Below are 19,067 nucleotides of genomic sequence, written 5' to 3' on the forward strand. Positions count from 1 at the left end.
ATTTAGGAAAATCTGAGACAGCATAAAACTAATTGAAATAAGAACAAAATGCCCACTGGAGGGGAGAAAAGAAGAGAAAATTAGCCAGAGAAAGCAACACCTTCCCTTTTATTAGATTCACAACGCCTTTTTAAAGTCCAACCTCTCTTTGAAAAATGTTTTTTTGTTATTAACTTCCTCATTAGAAAGCAGACAAACGCTGTCCTTGAAAGGTATGTTTCTCCTTGGTACTGCGCTCAGTCCTCGGGCTGCACTGTGTGGTTTACCAGCAGCAGTCAAATCCAGCATCTCAGAGAAGAGTGCTGTGAAGGCCAGGAGGTAATCAGCTAGAGCCTCCTATACTACATACATACATACATACATATATATATATATATGCATATATATACATATATGTACACACGTATTTACATTTTTTTAACGAAAATAATATAACATAGGGTTTACAGAGCTCTATTAATTCTTTAAAGTTACATAGGCAAGGTCTATGCTTCAGTATAATCATTTTTTACTTTGGATTAAAGTGGGAATTTTAGCCCTAAAAATAGATTTAAGATTACTGAACAGAGGCCATATAGCAACACAGACTTGATAAATCTTGATCGTCATATAACTAGAAATATGTTGTTGTTATCCTTATGCTGGGTGCTACACATCCCCCATCAATTATCTTCATTTTAACTGTAATACAAAAGCAAAATAGTTCACTGAAGTAATCTTCTATTCATTACATTAGCACATATGCCAAATTATACTAACTGCACGATAATCTCTACGTTCAGAGGCTATATTTTTAGCGTGTGCTCATCTCTGCTTCATTAAATACTGCAAGCAACCACAAAAAAAGGAATGCATGTTGTACAGCAAGAGAGAGAACAATGATCTGCAGGGTGATATCTTCCAGGGCAACCAAAGAAAAAACAAGTCAGAGAAACAAACCTTACGAGAGATATAAAACTAATTTGCAGTGACATTTAATATATAGTTTTTTTATCGGAAGGAATACATTTAAGTCACAGTTACATGGAAAAACACATAGACTGTGAAATTCCAGGCTTTCTCCTAGAATATTCAAAATGCTCATCAAAAGTAAATTAGTACAGTAAAGATGGCCACCAGGTGACTGAATAAACAGAATGTCATTTAGTATTTTAAAAACAGATTCTGGGAGTAGAAGCTACCACCAAAATATCCAGAAATCTGAGTTAACTGGTACTCTACTTTGCATACTTGATGCTAATAAATATAATAGGTGTTTACAGAGACTATGAATGCAGGGCAATAGCCTAAGGGATAGTCATGGAAAAGAAGAAATGAACACAATCCTGCTGGAGGGAGTACACAGACCTCCTGCTGTTGTTCTGGTCCCCCCCATCCCCCAAACAACAAGGGCCATCTCTTTGGGAAAGAAATCTTTCAATAGCTGAAGCCCATTCCTCTGCCCCCACAAGACCCTAGACAGCCCAGTGGAAAGTCTCTCAGATGCTGGTATGATTCTTGATCACCAAACTGGACAGGTCCTCTTCATGGCCTCTCAGGTTCTGACTGGCACAACCTCCTTCCCACAGAAGGGGTTAGCACTGTCTGTGAAGCCACAAATGAGGGAACTCTAGAAGGATTAGAAGAAGGAGGTATCTGATGAAAAGGCACCTGCAAGCCTGAAATCCTCTTTGGTGAGGACACTGTACATGCGCTGAGGCAGAGCCCGGGAGTAGGGAGCGGGGCGGGGCACGGTCGTGCGCAAAATGAGCTCCCGGCCCGCAGCGGGTGGGAAGTCTGCCGCCAGGTTCTGCCTCTTCTCTTCTGGGGGCACCATCCTCTTCAGATCCTCCTCCGGCGGAGCCATGGCTGCAGCCTTGAAGAGAATCACATGCTAGTTCAAGAGCAGGCCGAATGCTAAACTCAGATCATTTTGAAGGACAGCTGAATAAGCATGATAAATACATTAAAATGTTCTACATTACTCAGTAATGCAGTCAGTTATGTTATGATTGCTCAAAAATCACAACACAGAAAATGCAAGAAGCTTGAAACACTGCATGAGCAGCCAGAGATTACAAATAAACTGGTGACACAGAAGATAATGACTGCCAGGCAATCTGCTTTGGAAAGTGAGGGCCATATTCAGACATCTGATGAAGAGGGACAATGGAGCTGTTCTGGTTTCTATACATTTCTTCTAGCAATGACCCAAGTCCAAGTCTGATGTCCTCAGTCCAGTAAGGAAATGCTGCTCTCCAGAGTCTGGAAAGATGATTTTTTTACCGATTCTTTCAATTCTTTTTAAGGTTCATTTGTCAAATTAAAACTGAGGACACTGGTTTTGTTTGCTGGGTGGGTGACTAATGTAACGCGGAAGTGACAGAGGTCCATGAAATGTAGCAGTGGCCACAAGAGAAGTTCTCAATATTAAAGGCATCTATTTTTTCATTATAATTGAATAAAATACGTATTCAACTAGAGCTTTCATTTTAACTCTGATCACTATGTTTCTTTCACAATACCATCAATTTGGAAAAAAATAATTGCTTTGGCAATGGAAATATGAAATCATGTTATGCTAAACACCAGCAAGAAAGGTATGCCAAACCCAGACTGCTAAAGAGGTGGTTGGTTAGTCTTAATGACCTTATGAAGTTAGAGGGATGGGAAGGAACAAGGAACTATGAGGGACAAAGGCTATTTTGTTACCTCATCAGAAGATTCAGTCAGCTTGAGAAAGGGTGAAAAAAGAAACAGTGATGAAAGGGAAACAAGCAAGATGGTTTAAAAAGAGCTAGACAAGAGACTGCAAGATTATTTCAGAGACAGCATGCACTACGTTAAGGAACATGATCCTATCAAAAGAATATCAAGACAAAAACACACCACATACAACACACCTAGCCGTCCAACTGAGCAGACAAATCTCACTACTCATGCATCTGATGGCTAAAGAGGCAACGTACAGAGTGTCACTTAATGGGGAAATGATTCAGCAAAAATCTAGCTCTTTTCCCAAAGATTAAGATACTAAAAAAAGTACTCATGTCTTGAAAAATAGATAACCCAATGAATTTAAGACTAGATGTCTGACTTATTCAATTTAGAAAGACTAAGGCAAAATCCAATCAGTGGTCTGTTTGCTGAATTCCATTTAAATATGGATATACCACTGACAAAATCATGATGAAAGTTTATTAAAATGTATGATTTTAAGGAAAAGTTCTAAATATGTAAAATTACTGTAGGCTATAAAATATTTTCAGTGAAATTTTATAACTTTAAAAAAGTTAACATCTTGATTTAATAGAATTGATATAAAGTATCAATTATGAAAAATTATGTGAATAAATTTGAATGGTTTCTATTAATTGCCAGATATTTAAAAGGTGAGTTTAAAAATGTACCAACCAGGTGCTTGTTATATGGATTACAGTCTGCCAATTCCCTAAAAACATTCACTTCAAGGTTTGAAAGTTTAAAATATTTTAAAATTATAAAATGTGGGATGAATGTACAATTTCAGTATCCATTAAAGGGGATTAGCTATACAATGAGCCCAGGGAAAAGATGATACACTCTTATATTTACTAATGCAGAAAGATAATTACATTGAGCGGAAAGTAAGAACAAAGTAAACTATGTAATATAATCCTATTTTGTAAAATTTACATATATTTGTATATACTAGATGTTAAATGTTGACAGTGATCACCAGTGGGTAGTGAGATTAATGTGATTCATTTTTCAGTGTCATTAATTTTTCATTATAATTCTCTGTATTATCCAAATTTTTACAGTAAGACTTTACTTACAGTCTCAGGGAAAAAGCTTATTTCCATATTGGGGAAAATAATTTTGCTTACGTATTTAGAACAATGAGAGTGTTCTACTCTCAGCATTAAAAATATTTTATAAATACTTCAGATTTTAAATTGTCTTAACACACAGGTTTTAAAAAATGAAAGAATTTTTGCAGTATAAGGAAAATTCATATTGGTGTTAACAAGGAAATGTGCTTATAAGCGCTGGCTAGTAAACTGGCAAATATATCACAGGATGTGAAAACAGACTTGGTTCTGGTTTCATGCCAGAGAGAAAAACAAAATAAATCAAAGTAAGCATCTATTGTTTCCTAGAACTTTAATTTATAAGGAAATATTTGGTTTTTAACTTGAAATCCTTAAATTTAGCGGGCCACCCCATAAATAATCTCAGGTTTTAGTTCTTGCTAAAATTTCTATCAGTATATTTGGCTATGGTTTTGAATATATTCAAATTCAATATATTCAAATTCACATATTCGATGCACTCCAGACCGACTCAAAGGAGATTATGAAGTTTTTATTCCATGTGTAAACCCACGAAAATTCTTTTTCTCATTTGACTGTGAGAATTATACCTTCAAAACTGGGCCATTCTAGTGTCATCACAGTGCTACATAAGGGGCACCCTGTATTTAGTACACTTCAAAATACTTTTATCATAATCTTTAATGAGTCCTGATGTGAGAATCACCTACGGAATACCAGCACCTCTTAACCAGTAAACAAGATCAGTACAGAGAGAATCAACCCAAAGTATAACTAATACCATCCTCATAAAAATCCAAATCGTAACAGTTTTAGAATGTCAGAGGTACTATACGATTTTTAAAATTTTTATCAGTAGAGCTAATGACCCAGGAAAGTTTTCAAATTGAGCTTTCTTTCTGTGCTGAAGACTGTTTTCCATAGTCCTAAAAATCTGAATCTTGTTTTTCCTTCTTAGGAACCCTCTGAAGTTAGATCTCTTCACCATTATAAGAATAGTTAGATTTACTAACTCCAAGCTAAGTTGTGAATCCATTGCAGTACATGGAGTTTAAAACTGGTAAAACTAAACTCTAATTTGAAAGTAGTAAACATTTTTTCCACAGCACAGCACTGGCCATTGCTAAACAAGTCCCTATCAGATTCGTTAACAAGGAATTTCAGGCCATTTTAACTTCTGAAATTTAGGTACTAAAATAAACTTATCATTTTATTTAAACATGTAAGAAAGCAGATGGATTTCAAAGACTAAAAAGTTACTGTTGAGAGTCATTATTTCTTCAGTGTTCGAATCCAATGCTGTTATTAGCAGCTGTAGAATCGGCCATGTGTGGGAATCAAAACAGTACCTTACTGAGCAGAGGCCTGGAGAGATCATGACACAGTCAATAAGGAATCTCACATACCCTCTGAGCATTCACAAACAGCTTGTGAATGATCCTGCCAGCGTGTCCTCTTCCTGCGCCGACAACTAACACCTCAGGTTGCTCCAAAAGGCAACTCACAAACCTGGAAGAGAGAGGTAATGAAAGGATAGAAAACGAGCTGCTCAGTTCACACTGGGTCAATCCTCCCTGATTCATTTCGGGGACAAACCGTCAAAATGATACTGGCAAACCCTACATCAAGGCTGGAGTGGAAATTTTTTAACAGGACAGATCAACATTTGGAATTAAAATCGATTCAAATGACAATCTTACTGCCTTTCAACTGTTTTTGTAAATTTTTTTAAAAGCCCATCTCTGTCAAAGTGTAAGAAAAAAATATTCAGTCTATTTCTTTCAGACTATAGAAGATGCTACACTAAATAAAAGATTTTTAAAAATATTTTTAACAACAAAAACCATGTTTAATTTATACAGCAAAGCAATGGTCCTTATTTCTTATTTTTGTTCTTTTAAGGTGTATGAGTGAGTGTGAGTGTGAGTGCGTGTGTGTGCATGTGCTTAAAATACATGTTTTGCTGGGCAAAGTCTCAATTGTAAGCTGTGCCATTATGTGGTAGAAACACTCTACTTCCAAGTATATCACAGACAACGTATGGTGGAGCTAAGAGAGTCGAAGGCACAGAGCCACCAACTCTGCACCACCTGCTCACTAACTCATACTGCTATCTTAGAAACAATTCCTGTGATTAGAGCATATTCTTCTCATTTAAGAGGAAGGAATTTTCAAGAGCAAAGAAGGCTGGGCAAAAATTTCAACAAAAAATATAATATTCAAACAAGAACTTGTTAAAAGCTATAGCAAATGCCTTGTCATATAATATTAATTATTTATCATCAATAATGCCATTTCTCATGGAAAGACTGATGAAAATTTTAGTTATAACAAATTCAAGCTGCTCAAGTAGCTAATTTGGAAACACTTTATCACTTATTGAAACAACATCGTCCTTTCAAGTACCTCAGACAAAAAATGGACAGGGACCCACAGTGACAGGATCCCTTCGAAATGGTCCAAATCTTGGAAGGAGGAAAAGACTGACCCAATCATTTGCCTCATCATGGAGAGGCCATCTGGTCACTCTTTCAAAACACATTCACAAAGCACAGAAGGTATGCACATTTGCTACCACAAATCTGGTTCAGAAGATTTAGTAACTCTTCAGTAAATCTTGTGTAAAAACTACGAATATTCAGCAGAAATAGTTTCAGAACACCTCTGCCTGTACTTAAGGAACAGAGAGTGGAAAGCAAAGCTCTGGGGCCCTGCAAGTAACAAAGAGTAAACAGCCAGTTCCTCCACAGGCAACTACTCCAAGAGCGAACAAGGACACTCCTAGAAAGAGAGACCTGGAAGCCTTCGTTCTAAAAGTGGGAGGAATGGAAACACGTGGCAAATACTCAAGAGATACAGGAGAGGTCAAATCCTATGATAAACAAATATTTCTCTGTCTCTAGCCAATGCTTGTTACAAAAAATAGAGGAACACTACAAAAGATTCTCAATATTTTACAAAAATTTTCTAAAGAGAGTGGTGGCTTTTCCTATTTGCAGATAAAAATGAGTTAATCAGATACCAATTACCTTTCAAGATCTTCCTTTTCCTCCTCTTGTTCACATTTCTCAGTTCCAAACTTGGCTTTCAGTGAGCGGGCTCTAGCAATTATAGCTTCTACATTAGTAATTTGATGGATGATTTCCTAACAGTGCGAAAGGGGAGAGGCATACATTGGAAGACAGCAAAAAGCCTTTAAAAAATGTATCTTTAAAATAATTATTGCCAACTGGGGAGAACACTTGGAAAGATCAGACTTACTTCCAATTTCTTGTCTTCTGGATTGGGGAAGTGCAAAACTTTACTGGAATGAGATATTATTTGCTTTATAATCTTCTTAACTGAAGAAATGTTTTCCAGACTTTCTATTTTTAAAAATATCAAAGCCATCATCAGATAAGTTAGGCAAAATCTACTTTTATTTTGGAAATGAACTAATGACTAATCAAATAAGACATTTACCTTCCTCCTTTACCTTGAGTACGGCTGCATGAATTACACAAGGTAACAGGTGCCTAGCCAGGTCTGCAGGTTTCTGTACTGCCAGATAGTGCAGCACCTGAAGGAGACATGAAGTTAGATAACTGATCAATGCAGTTGTCAAAGAATAAAGCAGCCATTTATTGGGTCGGCCAAAAGGTTCGTTCACTTTTTTCCGTGAGATGGCTCTAGCAGCAACTTAGTTTTCTTTAACTTCATTCGAAATAATTTTGTTAGATCGTATGTGACAGCTGTCATATCAGTGTGCATTTAAAAAAAGACTTAGCACAATTGGTGGATATTTGTGTAGCCATTTTAATATTGAAGATGGAAGAAAAAAGGCAACATTTTTGGCATATTATGCTTTATTATTTCAAGAAAGGTAAAAACGCAACTGAAATGCAAAAAAAAGATTTGTGCAGTGTATGGAGAAGGTGCTGTGACTGATCAAACACGTCAAAAGTGGTTTGAGAAGTTTCGTGTTGGAGGTTTCTTGTTAGATGATGCTCCACGCTCGGGAAGACCAGTTGAAGTTGATAGGGATCAAACTGAGACATTGAGAACAATCAACGTTATACCACGCGGGAGATAGATGACATACTCAAAACATCCAAATCGAGCGTTGAAAATTTGCACCAGCTTGGTTATGTGATGTTTGGGTTCCACATAAGTTAAGGGAACAAAACCTTCTTGACCATATTTCTGCGTGCAATTCTCTACTTAAATGTAATGAAAACGTTCCGGGTTTGTTTTTGTTTGTTTGTTTATTTATTTATTTATGGCTGCATTGGGTCTTCGTTGCTGCACGCAGGCTTTCTCTACTTAACTTATGGCGAACGGGAGCTACTCTTTGTTGCGGTGCACGGGCTCTAGTTGTGGCACATGGGCTCAGTAGTTGTGGCTTGTCGGCTCAAGCGCAGGCTCAGTAGTCGTGGCACACGGGCTTAGTTGCTCCGTGGCATGTGGGATCTTCCCAGACCAGGGCTCGAACCCGTGTCCCCTGCACTGGCAGGCAGATTCTTAACCACTGCACCACCAGGGAAGTCCCAAACGTTCCATTTTTAAAACAGACTGTGATAGGCAATGAAACAATACGACAATGTGGAATGGAAGAGATCGTGGAGCAAGCGAAATGAACCACCACCAACCACAACAAAGGCTGGTCTTCATGCAAAGAAGGTGATGTTGTGTATATGGTGGGATTGGAAGGGAGTCCTCTATTATGAGCTCCTTCCAGAAAACCAAATGATTAATTCCAACAAATACTGCTCCCAATCAGACCAACTGAAAGCAGCACTCAATGAAAAGTATCCAGAATTAGTCAACAGTAAATGCATAATCTTCCATGAGGATAATGCAAGACCACATGTTTCTTTGATGATGAGACAAAAACAGTTACAGCTTGGCTGGGAAGTTCTGATTCACTGGTTGTATTCACCAGACATTGCACCTTTGGATTTCCATTTATCTCGGTCTTTACAAAATTCTCTAAATGGAAAAAATTTCAATTCCCTGAAAGACTGTAAAAGGCACCTGGAACAGTTCTTTGCTCAAAAAGATAAACCGAAGGCACTTTTTGGCCAACCCGATGAAAGAGTACCACTGAACTCACATCTGTAACAAGGGTAGAGATGAGCTCTCTTCTCTTCTCTTCTCTTAGTACCTACCGCTGCTCAGTCAGGTAAGTAGCTGCTACTCCCAAAGGTAAGAATAATGTTACTGAAATCATCTAAGAACTTCAGTCCTTAATAATGGTGAATACTCTCATAATTTTTTTTTCCTACTTCCATATGTAATACATGCAGATTAGGAAAATACAAAGAAAATTAAAACCACCTGAAAATTATACCACCTAGAAATAATAATTGTTAGTGGTGGAGCATTTTCATTCCAGGATATTTTTAAGATTTTGAATATACATAATATATTAAGTGAACTAATATTAAGTATGTAAAATACTGTTTTGTAACCTGCATTCCTCAGTTAAGATTTCTAAACATTGCTAGTGACCTTCCTCTAAATTTTTTGGTTTTATTTTCTAAAATGGAAATTGTTTTATTATTTTTCTGATTAAAAAAAACACACAGAAAAGTATGTATAACACTTGGACCCTACCTTTAAGCTCTTTATTCAACAGCAGTAAAGACAAAAGAAATATAATCTCAAAATATGAGCCTGGCTGATAAATGCTCACAGATCTCAAAAGTACATAAGTAAATACAAAGAAGTATAATGCAAAAGTTCTCTAGAAATCCTACTTCCTAAGGAACAACAGTTTTGTGTTTTTCTTCTCAGACTTATTTCTATAAACACAAAGATACAGATGCATATGCAATTTCTTAACAAAAACTCATACACAATTTCATAACTTGCTTTGCTCATTTAATGATTTATGGTTTAAAATTATTTGCCTTGGAGGGTTTTGCGTTTTGAAACGTTTTTAAAATTTAAAAACTTTTTAAAAATACACATACCCAGAGTATTTTATAAATACAGAAAACACAAACACTCGTTTTACACCAACAAGCTTAAGAAACAGATCACCAGTACTTTCCAAGTCCCCCTTGTGCCCTCCCTTCTTTCGTTTTTCTTCATAGCTGTCTCACATATGTACATAGCCCTAAACAATGTGTTGCTTAGTTTTGTCTGGTTTTAATTCTTTGTATAAATGGATTGCTTCTGGTTATGCTCCTCAGTGACTTGTTTTTCATTCAGCATTATTTCTGAGATGCATAGATGTTAATACTGATACATGCTCTAGTCTACTCATTTTCACTGCTGTATTAAAATGCCCCCCCCATTTTTTGGCTATTAAAATAATGTTCCTGTCACATTATTTCATATGTTTGTGGTGCACATGTAGAGGAATTTCTTCAGGATATCTATCTAAAAATAGACAATGCCAAAATTATTATTTTTCAAATACTGAAGTCATATTCCAAATTATTTTACCAAGTATTTGAACAGATTTACATTCTTATATAGAGTAATAATATGAGCTCCCACTGTTGAACATCCTTGTTAACACTATTCCAAATGCTGTTTTCCTTAACTCACAGAAAAACAAATTTCCAAGAATACAAAGTATTTGTAAACCCTTTGCCTACATTGATTTGCTAACCTTTTACCTCATCTCTTTTATCACATGTATCTCTCCTCCTCTGTAGGTGCATAAAATATATACACACATACATTTTTTTCTGAATAATTTGAGATCAAGTTCCATTTACGATGTCCCTTTAACTCCAAGTATCTGTGTGTATTTCCTAAAATTAAGAATGTAGTTAAACTAAATTAACACTGATCAAATACTTTTAATCTAAGCTATTATCCTTAGTACAACTTCGTCAATTGACTGAATAATGTCTTTTATAACCTTTTCCCACCACCATACGGGATCCAGTTAAAGATCATGCATTGGCTTTAGTTATCACACCTCTCTAATCTCAATGAATCTGGAAGTTTTCCAGTCTGTCTTTTATAACACTGACATTTTGAGTATAGTCATCCTCCCTTTTTTGGTGAACTAAATTCCATACTTTATTTCTATTTCCTTAGTTTTAAGGAATTGAGATATAATTTACATACCATAAAATTCACCACTTTAAAATGTACATTTCAGTGGTTTTTAGCATATTTGCAAGGTTATGCAACTATCACCACTATCTAAGTCCAGAAAATTTTCATTACCCCAAAAAGAAACCCAGTGGCCAAAAGCAGTCACTACCCCCAATCCCCCAGCAACTACTAAACTAACTTTCCTTCGCCATGGACTTGCCTATTCTGGATAATCCATGTAAGTGGAACCATGTAATATGTGGCCTTCTGTTTCTGGCTTCTTTCACTCAGCATAATGCTTTCAAGGTTCATCTGTGTTACAACATATATCAGAACTCCATTTTTATGGCTGAGTTATATTCCATTGTATGGATATACAACATTTTGCTTATGTATTCATCAGTTGATAGACATTTGGATTAGTTTCACTTTGGGGCTATTATGAATAATGAGGCTCTCAATATTTGTGTACAAAGTTTCCTTAGTTTTTATCTAATGTCCATTTCCTATTCCAGGATCCCATCCAGGATATCACATTATATTTAGTAGTAATGTTTCTAGGCTCCCCTTGGATGTGACAGTTTCTCAGACTTTCTTGTTTTTACTGGCCTTAGACAGTTTTGAGGAATTCTAGTCTGGTATTTTGTAAAAAGTCCCTCAATTATGACTTATTTGCTGTTTTTCTGATAATTAAACTGCAGTTATATGTTTTGGGGAGGAAGACCAAAGAGGTAGAGTGCCATTTTCATCATATCATATCAAGATGTGACTTATTATCCCTGTTGTCACCCTTGCTCACCTGGCTAAGGTGGTGTTTGTCAGGTTTCTGCACTGTACAGCTACTCATTTCCCCTACGCTGCACACTGTACTATAGGAGGAAGTCACCGTGCACAGCCCACACTTATGGAGTGCAGAGATATGCTCCATTTCCTTGATGGCAGAGTAGATTTAGAGTTCTTATGCATGGGAGATTTGTCTCTCCTCTCCAATTTATTCCATGATTTATTTTTATCACTATAGACTCAAGGATATTTATATTTTGATTATAATCCAATACTGTTTTATTTATTATTGCACAAATTGTTCCAGTGTTGGCCATTGGGTAATCTTTCAGTTGGTTCCTGTGTTTCTTTAATCTTCTCCCACAGTTGTGTTTTTTTTTTTTTTTTTTTTAGCTCTTTTTAAAACACAGTGTTTCTCATTTGGGGTTTCTCTAATGTTTCCTCATTATTAGATGCAGATTATGCACTCTTGGACCAAACAGTACATAAGTGATGTTGGACTCTTCAGATTATCACATCTCAATGCAGACAATCTGCCCCTTATTGGTGATATTCATTTTGATCATTCAGTCAAGGTACTGTCCCATTTCTCCAGTGCATACTTATTATTTATTCCCTTGCAATTCAGAAGTATAATCTGTAAAGAGCCACTTTAAAACCATGCAAGTGTGACACTCTTTACCCAGATTTCCACCTAGACTTAATATCTATTGATGATTCTTACCTGAACCAGTTACTATAAATATGGTTGTAAAATGAAGTTTCCAACTCCAACGTATCCTCTATATTTATCATTCATCTTTGTGCTGAAATGCCCTCCCTTCTCTCCCATTTCTTTATTTATCTACATATTATCAATGTGGACCCATGGGTTATGATTTCTATCCAATGGTTTATAATTCATTACTGTCCTTATCTGGCACTCAAATTGTCCAGATTTGGCCAGTAAGAGCCCCTTCAACCTAGCTACTTATGAAATGCCTCCATCTTTTTAAAAAACACTTCCTTATTTTCTGGCAACACATGATCTTCCATACATCTTACACCTTCCCTGCCCCAATCCTGAAATCAGCCATTTCTCTGAAGAAAGCATGGTTCCTTTTAGTAAGGAATGTTCCAGAAATCAAAATATATGTGCTCACTGCTACCAGGATGTCACTGCTTCTAGATCCCTACAGAAGTGAGCTAGGAAATGTATGCTTATATATATACATATGTACATACCCACATACCTATCTGTATTTTAGAAACCTATGAGTCCATACCAATACCTCCAATTCCAATCACTGCCACTGGGTCTTCTTTGCCTTCCTCAATTCCACATTTGCATCTCACTTCCACAATGAGAATTCTGGCTCCCAACAATACCAAATTACTCATTTGCTCAAACAATAATCCATCTACAAGTTTCAGAATTGCTTACCCATATCACTATAAAAACAAACCTAGAAAGTACGAGTTTAAGATTTGTTTCCTGTGGTCTCCCGCCACCCACCACACCTGAGGGTATACAGTCAAACATATCTTTTGTCCATTAATTACCTGAATTAGATTTCTTCCTCCACTCCATCCCCCTTTCAGTGTAGATGTTATTTGTTTGAAATACAGCTAGTTTATCTCAGCTTGCTTTCAGTCTTAGGTTATTTCCCCTCTTTCTATTCTTCTTGATTTAAGTTTTGAATGTAGACCATGACATTTTTCCAGAGTCAAATGTATACAGAAAGCACACTCTTTTCTAAGTGTAACCCCTGCCCCCCATATTCCTCCCACTCTATCTTTCCCTCCCCCTCCAAACCTTCTGGGTAACTAATTTCAGTGTTTTCTGGTTTATCCTTACTGAGTGTCTTTTTGTAAACATAAATAGATATGTTTTCTTAATTGACGCCCCCGTTTTTTTAAACACAAAATGAAGCTATACTCTTATACTTTATTTTTATACTCGTTTATACTTTTCTTTACTATACTCCTTGATACTCTTTTATACTTTACTTTTATACACTTTTAATACTTCTCTCTTAAAAACATATCCTAGAAGCTGATTTCTATCAGTTAATAAAGGTTTTTCTCCTTTTTTCTTTTTTTTTTTAAACCGCTACATAGTACTCAGTTATGTAGATGAACCACAGTTTATTCCACAAAGCTCCTAAGTTTGGGCATGTAGATAGTTTCCAGTATTTTGTAATTACAAGTAATGCAGCAATGAATAACTTAATGCATCTGTATTTTTGTTCTGTTGAAAATATTAGGGTAAATTCCTAGAAATGGGATTGCTTCTAGGTTAAAGGATAAATGCATATGTAAATTTTGTTAAATACTGCCAAATTCCCCTCCACAGGGGCTTGGACCATCTAGCCTCTTACCAGTACTGTATGAGAGGGCCTGGTGCCTCATGGTCTCACTATTTATCAAGCTTTTCAATTTTTGCCAATCTGATTGTGAGAAATGGTTATCTCAGTACAGTTTTAATTTGCATTTCTCTTATCATGAATGAAGTTGAACATCTTTTGATAGGTTTAAGGGTAATTATCCTTTTCATGGTGAGTTCTCTACTCATATCTCCTGACCATTTTTCTATAGTATTTGGCCCTTTATCTGCAATACATATTCTCCCAGTTTACAAATATTTCTCTCAGTTTATCATTTGTCTTTTGAATTTACTTTTCTTTTTGTCATGCAAGAGTTTTTTTTTTTTAAACAAATTCTATCAATCATATTTTTAACTGCATCTCGGTTTTGACTCCTTTCTCTAAATTCAGGTTACAGAGGAATTCACCCATGTTTTCTTCTAGTGCTCCTACAGCTTCATCTTCAGTCCATTCTTGTCTATGGTATATGAGAGAGAACTAATTTATCTTTTTCCAAAAGGTTATTGTTATCTCAAGACCATTTATTAAAAAGGCCATCTATACCCCAGTGATTGAGATGCCATCTTCATCATATACTAGATTTCCACATGTAGTTATGGACTTTTCCATTCTGTTTCACTGAGCTATTTATGCGCCAGTATCACATTATTTAAATAGTGAGGCTTTGTACTGTGCTTTAAAATCTGGTTGGGTTAGTTGCCACCCTTTCCCTCCCTTCCCCCATAGCTCTTTCTTTTCAATCTGTTCTTAGCTATTCCTGCATGTGCTTTTTAAACAACAATTCACCCACTTAAAGTGTACAATTCAGTGGTTTTAGGTATATTTACAGAGTTGTACAACCAAAAACCACAATCAATTTTATAACATTTTCAGCACCCCAAAAAGAAATCCATTAACGTCTACTCTCCAAACCCCTGAGTCCTAACTTGCATTTTTATTTCTCCATATGAACTTTAGTACCAACTTGTCTGGCTCCATAATAAAGCCTTTTAGTGTTTTTATTGGGATTGCACTAAATTTATAAATTGATTTAGGTAGAACTGACCTTAATGATATTGAGACTTCCTAACCAGGAACAAGGGTTATCTTTCTATTTGTTCAACTGTGTTTTTCAGGAGCGTTTTGTTTTCTTTATTCAGATTTCAAGGATTTCTTGTTAAAGTTTCTTCCCAAGTATTTTAATGGCTTTTTTTCTTCTTATAGTGAAAAGATAATGACATTTACATCTTCAGAATAGCTATTATTTGTGTACATGAGTGCTACTAGTTGTATATTAACTTTATATCCTGCTACCTTGCTGAATTCTTTTGCTTGAATTAGTTTTAACAATGATTCTTTAGATTTTTTCCAGTATACTGCCACATAATCTGCGAAGTTTTTTTCTTTTTAGCTCCTATGCCTCTGCTTCATAATGATACAATTTTCTTAGACTTGTTAATCCAGTCAATTATACTGTATAAATAGAGTTCCAAATAATCACCCTTGCATTCAATCAACATGTGTTATTTTCTTAAAGTGATAATAGAGTCTGTTCACTTAGCATTTTTGCATTCAATTTCTTATTACTGGTCTGTAACTTTTTTTTTGTATGCTGTCTCTATCAGGTTTAGGTACATTGTTATAGTTACTTCATAAAAAGACTCTGGAAAATTTCCTTCAATTACTATGCATTGAAACAATTTGTGCAGCAGTGGAACTACATGGTCTCTCTATTCCCCTGTGAAACCATCTAGGCCTGGTGCTTTTTTACAGGGTTATTCCTTGATAACTGTCTCTATTTCTTCTTTGGAAACTGGTCTGTTTATATATACTTTGTCTTTACTGGGGTCAGTTTTGGTACACTGCATTTTCCTAAAAAATCATCCATTTCATCTCAGTTTTCAAATTTTCAGTATGTTTAAAAAAATACTTCCTCTGAATCAATAGTCATTTGCCCTTTTCATCATTTATTTTGCAAATGCGTGCTTTTTTCCCTTTCTTTTGTGATTAAGGTAGCTAACGGCTTATCTACTTTGATTTTTTTTTTAAACCAGATTAATTTGATCTGTTTTTCTGTTCTCTACCTCACTGTTATCTGCATTTTATCTTTATGACTGCCCTTAATTTTCATCTGGTTTTACTTTGTTGTTCTTTTTCTAGGTTTTTGAGTTAGGAATTTATTAATCCAATAATTTTCATTATTTTGCTTTTTTAATAAATTTATTTTATTATTTATTTTTGGCTACATTGGGTCTTCGTTGCTGTGCGTGGGCTTTCTCTAGTTGCAGCGTACAGGCTTCTCATTGTGGTGGCTTCTCTTGTTGCGGAGCACAGGCTCTAGGTGCACGGGCTTCAGTAATTGTGGCTCGCGGGCTCTAGAGCGCAGGCTCAGTAGTTGTGGCGCAGACTTAGTTGCTCCGCAGCACGTGGGATCTTCCCGGACCAGAGATTGAACCCGTGTCCCCTGCACCAGCAGGCGGATTCTTAACCACTGCACCACCTCTTTTGCTTTTTCTTGATGTAGGTATTTAGGGCTATGGATTTTCCTTTGATCGCTTCTTAAATATATCCTATAGGCTCTGTTAGGCAGTATTTGCATCATCATTATTTTTCAGGAATTCTATAGTTCCTCTTTGTATTTCCCCTTTCACCTAAGTGCTGTTTAAATTTCCAGTTGGAAGGCCTAGGGTTTTAAATTTTTAATTACTAGTTTTATTGCAGAGATCAGAGTATTGGTCGTATTGCCACTATGAAACCCACTGATGTTTTCTTTGTGCCCTAACATACTATCAGTTTTTTGTTTTTGTTTCTTTATATAAATTTCTTTTTCTTTCTTGGGGGGGCTGCATTGGGTCTTCGTTGCTGTGCACGGGCTTTCTCTAGTTGCAGTGAGCAGGGGCTACTCTTTGTTGTGGTACATAGGCTTCTCACTGAGGTGGCTTCTCTTGTAGCGGAGCATGGGCTCTAGGTGCGTGGGCTTCAGTTGTTGTGGCCCACGGGCTCAGTAGTTGTGGCTCGTGGGCTCTAGAGCTCAGGCTCAGTAGTTGTGGCGCACGGGCTTAGTTGCTCCGCGGCATGTGGTATCTTCCCAGACCAGGGCTTGAACCTGTGTCCCTTGCATTGGCAAGTGGATTCTTAACCACTGCGCCACCAGGGAAGTCCCTACTATCAGTTTTTGTGAATGTTCCATGTGTGCTTGAAAAGAAAGTACAGTTTCTATTATCAAGGTATAGTGTTTGAGATACATCTAAAAGATCAACCTTATTATCTTGTTTAGATCTTTTCTTAGTTTTGTTTACCTGTCTTGTATTGAGTGTGTTAAAAGTCCTGTTATTAGTGTGTTTTGATCTATTTCTTTTTGCATCTCCCATGGTTTCTGTTTTATACAAATGGTTACTGTGTTATCTAGTACATAAACATTAACAACTATATATCCTCATTGTGAAATATCACTTTTAGACTATAAAGCATCCTTGTGTATCTCATTTAATGCTTTTCTGCTTCAATTCTATTTTGTTTGGCATTAGGATTAAAACTCCTGCTTTCTTAATGTTTTCATTTACCTGGTAAATCTCTGTCCATTGTTTACTTTGTAGCCTTTCTGAAGGCTACAGGTTTAGGTACATTGTTATAGTTACTTCATAAAAAGAATAACAGAATGCCTTGTTGACAGCAGAGTTGGGTTTTATATGACTATCTTATACTGTAATTACTCTGCATGTGATATGATTTTTATTATGTGTGTTACTCTATTTGGTGTGTGTTCTTTGCTTTTGAATAATTTTTCCATTGTACTTAAGAAGGTTTATATTTTTATTCTAGTATATAACCTTGTATTACTACCTTTTATGCTGCCCTTAATTCACTTATATCTTTATCTATTTTATGAACTGGTCTGATAATTTTAAATGGTATCCTTTGCTTACCACTTATTATCTATGTAACAGTCAATGATTTCATTCTACTTTCCTCCTTCTCTCTTTTTCCATCCCAACTTTTATAGCTGCATTCTCTCTACTTTGCCCTAATATACAGTTTTTACATATTCTTCTTCTACCCATGTCCCCATCTAGTTTTAGTCTTAGCTCTAAAATTAAATAAATGAAATGCTCACCCATAAGCCCTTTGCCAAAATTTCCCTAGTCATCTCTTGGTTAAGTTCATCCTCCTATACTATATTGTTCAATAAGGCAGCCACTAGCCAAATGCAGCCATTTAGAAATCCAGTTCCTATGTTATACAAGCCACATTTCAAGTGCTCATTAAAGCCACATATGGCCAGGGGCTACCATTTTGGACAGCATAGCTATAACCATTCTGAACACTGCAGGAAGTTCTATTGGACTGGGGCAGCTGTAGTGGACTCCTCAGGAAGGGCACACGTATACAGTTATTTGGGCAAAAACTCAGAGAAAACATTTTTTATAGCCTTCACTACCTGGACATCTTGGTGGAATGTAAAATCTTTAGTGTGTATTTTTTCCTTATACTTCTTGAAAACTGCTCCACACTGCCCTGCTGTTGAGAAATCTGACAACTCTCTCGTTCTCTTTCCCTTGTAAATTATTTTCATGTTTTTGCCTGCAGGGTCTGAGTTTCTTATTTTTGTTTTTTAAATATTTAAGGTCTAGTAGTATTACAGTGACATAATTTGGAGTTCACTACTCCTAGTCAACTTTCCCCTGTACCCAGTGAGCCCTTTCAATGTGTAAATTTGGGTTTTCTTTCATAACCAGAAAGTTTTTCTTAAATTGCAGTTTTAAGTATTAGTTCTGTTCTAGTGCTTTGATTTTTCTGCTTCAAGGACTCTGATAAAATGAGTATTATTCCTACTTTTCCTATCTTTCATTTTTACTATTTTCTCCCCAGTCCCTTTACTCCTTTATCTCATTTTCTTTCTCTTGGCTGTTTTGCTGCTTTTCCTCAATGCCTTTTATTAAATTTAAATATGAACCTCTTCTTCTGTGGGTGCCATGTAATTTAGTCTTTGTTTTTGATATGGTTGTCTTTTTCTTATACTTCTATCCTGAGTTAAATCAACAGTAGTTTCATTTCTCTGTGGGGTTTTGGATTCATTTGTGCTCTTGTTTTTAGTATTTCTAATTAA

At 36.1% G+C, this 19,067-nt stretch overlaps 1 protein-coding gene across 4 annotated transcripts in view; it reads right to left on the minus strand.

Annotated features, from left to right (window-relative positions):
* Positions 1-958: 958 nt before the first annotated feature.
* Positions 959-19,067, minus strand: part of RAB3GAP1 (RAB3 GTPase activating protein catalytic subunit 1) — a 124,409-nt gene continuing 106,300 nt past the window's right edge. For 3 of the 4 annotated variants that reach the window (XM_067742099.1, XM_067742097.1, XM_067742100.1), the window contains 6 exons: positions 7,257-7,353; positions 7,056-7,159; positions 6,824-6,939; positions 5,201-5,303; positions 2,692-2,712; positions 959-1,855 (listed from right to left, as the gene is read on the minus strand). In XM_067742099.1, coding sequence (XP_067598200.1) covers positions 1,619-1,855; positions 2,692-2,712; positions 5,201-5,303; positions 6,824-6,939; positions 7,056-7,159; positions 7,257-7,353 — 678 coding nt within the window. In that variant the 3' untranslated portion in view covers positions 959-1,618. The remainder of the gene's footprint in view (positions 1,856-2,691; positions 2,713-5,200; positions 5,304-6,823; positions 6,940-7,055; positions 7,160-7,256; positions 7,354-19,067) is intronic. The other variant, XM_067742098.1, reaches the window with a different exon arrangement.

This window comes from Pseudorca crassidens, chromosome 6, assembly GCF_039906515.1.
Source record: "Pseudorca crassidens isolate mPseCra1 chromosome 6, mPseCra1.hap1, whole genome shotgun sequence".
NCBI classification, from domain to species: domain Eukaryota; kingdom Metazoa; phylum Chordata; class Mammalia; order Artiodactyla; family Delphinidae; genus Pseudorca; species Pseudorca crassidens.